Source organism: Parus major, chromosome 27, assembly GCF_001522545.3.
Source record: "Parus major isolate Abel chromosome 27, Parus_major1.1, whole genome shotgun sequence".
Taxonomy (NCBI): Eukaryota; Metazoa; Chordata; class Aves; order Passeriformes; family Paridae; genus Parus; species Parus major.
Window position 1 is genome coordinate 514,578 of NC_031796.1, and position 2,898 is coordinate 517,475.

Consider the following 2,898-nt stretch of genomic DNA (forward strand, 5'->3'; position numbering starts at 1 on the left):
GAAGACACCGTTCCTGTCTCTTTTCAGCTTGTGGGAGCCACACAGAGCCCAACACCTAAACCAGATGATACAAGACCCGATAGCCCTAAGGACAGATATATTTTTAATTAACCATTATTCCATTTCTAAATTACCAGCTGCAAGAGGCTTTTCAGATCACTTAAAGCCTGTGTCTCTAAGAGGCAGAGCTGACTCATCAGGGAGGCACAGGATGTGTTCACTTACGGGACCTTGTGGGAATTATCGGGCTCCTGGGTTCACAGCACTTAAAGCCAAGACTCCCTTGGACCTGGTGTCATGGAAGGGCAGTTCCTGGCATTGGCTTCCCCCTTCTCTGACAATTCTCAGAGATGCCAGCAGCCAGGAGGGGCTGAATTCCTGGAGGAGAGCAGCCACCAGAGCTCTGCCAGCTCTGCAAAGGGACAGGGAACATCTCTGTGGTGAAACAGGCTCTGTTCCAAACAGCCCCAGCACCGCAGACTCTGAGCCCAAACTGCTCCTGTTCAACAGGCAGAGGCTGCTCTGGCACCTGCACATCCCCTGTGCTCGAGTACTCCTCCTTCCCACGGGACAGCATCGAGGGCCATGGGCACCTGCGCAGGATTTGTGCTGGAGTTTGTCAGGACAGGAGTTGGGCCGGCTGTGAGGCAGGGATTGCATCGTGCAGGTCCTGCAGTGATGCTGTCACACAAACAGAGTCACCAGCGGGAGTTTCCTGAAGCTGCAGCTGTCATCTCCCCGCAGTTCTGCAGCCGCGGTTGTGTCACCCGCGGGGGCTGTCGGGGTCAGCTCGGAGCCCACCGTGCCCGGGGGTTCCAGAGGGGCTTCGGGAGCCATCTGCTGTCATCAGCCCAGATTACAGCGAGGGGCACCACTCCCTCCCACACACGGACGAGCTTGAACCACCTTCCCACAATCACTGAGCTTGGAAAAGACCTCCAAGATCATCGAGTCCAACCCGTGAGCAATCTGCACCTTGTCAACCAGACCAGGGCACTGAGTGACATGTTGAGTCCTGCCTTGGACAGCTCCAGGGATGGGACTCCACCACCCCCCCGAGCAGCCCCTTCCAATGTTTAATCACCCTTTCAGTGGAGAAACTCCTCCCGAGAAATTCTCCAGATTTAACCATGAGCAGAAATCGGGGCCCCTCAGGGAGATCACCACCTCACCCAGAAGGACTCAGGGTTCTCCGTAGGAAAAACAGCATTTCCAACACATGGAAGGACTCAAATTGAGGGTCTGCACTGAGCAGAGATGGGATTCCAGCCCCCACAGCCCCATCAGGCCCTGGCACAAATCCCAGATCTCACAGGCCCAGGTGGAAGTGGCTTCTGCTCGAAAGGCCCGGAGGAGCTGCAGGGAGCACAGCAGAGGATGGGGAGGTGCTGGGTGCTCACAGTGCTGGTGTGGGAACTGAGAGGCTTTGTTCTGTGTTCCAGGGGTCTCTGTGTTCCAGGTGTGTCTCTGTTCCAGATGTTTCTCTGTTCCAGGTGTTCCAGGTGTTTCTCTGTTCCAGGTGTTTCTCTGTTCCAGGTGTTCCAGGTGTTCCAGGTGTTCCAGGTGTGTCTCTGTTCCAGATGTTCCAGGTGTTTCTCTGTTCCAGATGTTCCAGATGTTTCTCTGTTCCAGATGTTTCTCTGTTCCAGATGTTTCTCTGTTCCAGATGTTCCAGGTGTTTTTCCTCCGCGGCTCGCGGGCCGCCAGGGGGCGCCAGGTGTGTGTCCGGTGGCGCAGTGCGCGTGCGCGGGGCGGGCGGAAGTGCGGCGGAGGGCGCGGGGGGCCCGGGAGGTTCCTTAAAGGCGCCGCCGCCGCCGCCGCCGCCGCCGAGCCGCCTCCCGGTCCCGCGGGGACGCGCCAAGCCTGGCTGGAATGAGCAGGTGGGGCGGAACCCCCGGCACTTCCCCGACACCCGTCCCCCACGTCATCCCCCTCGTGGTCCGGCACGCGTGACCGCTGCCTCAGTTTCCCCCGGTGTCGGGGGTCGTGCCGCTGCGGAGGGCGTGGAGGGGGAGGGCCCCGAGATTGGCGGGGCTGCAGACCCTGCGAGAGGGAGGTGTAGGGCCAGGGCAGGGGGCACAGCCCCGGGCAGAGCCCTCGGGGGGCTGCAGGCTCCAGGCAGGGGGCGGAAGGCGGGCGGGGGTTCGGGCTCCAGCATCGGGGGTCCCGCAGGACGCGGTCCCGGGGCTGTCTGGGCACTCCCGGGACAGATGATGGAGATCAGCCCCACATCCCCCGGCCCGGACAGCCCAGGGCCGGGGAAGTGCCGGGATGTGGCCGCAGGATTCCGCTCTGCCCCCGGGCTGCGCTCAGCCGGGCCCTTCCACAGCCCTTGAGCTTCCCCGCAGCCCCAGACCCGCGGAATTGTTTGCATTGATCATCTGAACCCGGCTTTGATTTCCCCCCGTGTCACCGAGCCATCCCCGGCCCCGCTGGGGCTCCGGCTTTCGGGGCCGGGTTTACCCCGCATGGAAAAGGGAGCAGCTCCGGCTGAGGGGAGCCTGGCTTCAAACAGCGGCCCTGGGGCTGCCCCGCTCCCCCAGCCCCGAGAGGGGCCGCGCTGGGTCCCCGGACCTGCCGGGGGAGTTTATCAGCTGTGGCAGAGCTGGGAGCCAGAGATTTCTCCTGCCTTGCGTCAGGGCTGCTCACAGGGCAGGGTGCGGGGACAGCGCCCTGCCCATGGCACGGTGCTGCAGTGGCTGTGGGGAACGGGGGGCACAGGGGAACAGGGGGAACAGGGGGTACAGGGGGAAAAAGGGGTACACGGGGAACAGGGGGTACACGGGGAACAGGGGGTACACGGGGTACACCAGCACACGGGGACCCGTGCCCAAACAGCACCCGGGCTCTGGGGGACTGCAGGGTGAGCGTTCAGGACAGGCCCAGCTGCTGCTGGGG

The 2,898-nt window shown here is 62.5% G+C and overlaps 1 protein-coding gene across 2 annotated transcripts in view; it reads left to right on the forward strand.

Annotated features, from left to right (window-relative positions):
• Positions 1-1,651: 1,651 nt before the first annotated feature.
• LOC107215250 (solute carrier family 25 member 39) overlaps positions 1,652-2,898 on the forward strand; it is a 6,269-nt gene continuing 5,022 nt past the window's right edge. The window contains exon 1 of one of the 2 annotated variants that reach the window (XM_015651283.1): positions 1,652-1,717. In XM_015651283.1, the coding sequence (XP_015506769.1) occupies positions 1,667-1,717 (51 nt within the window). In that variant the 5' untranslated portion in view covers positions 1,652-1,666. Of the gene's footprint in view, positions 1,718-1,757; positions 1,881-2,898 lie in introns of those variants that run through there. The other variant, XM_015651284.3, reaches the window with a different exon arrangement.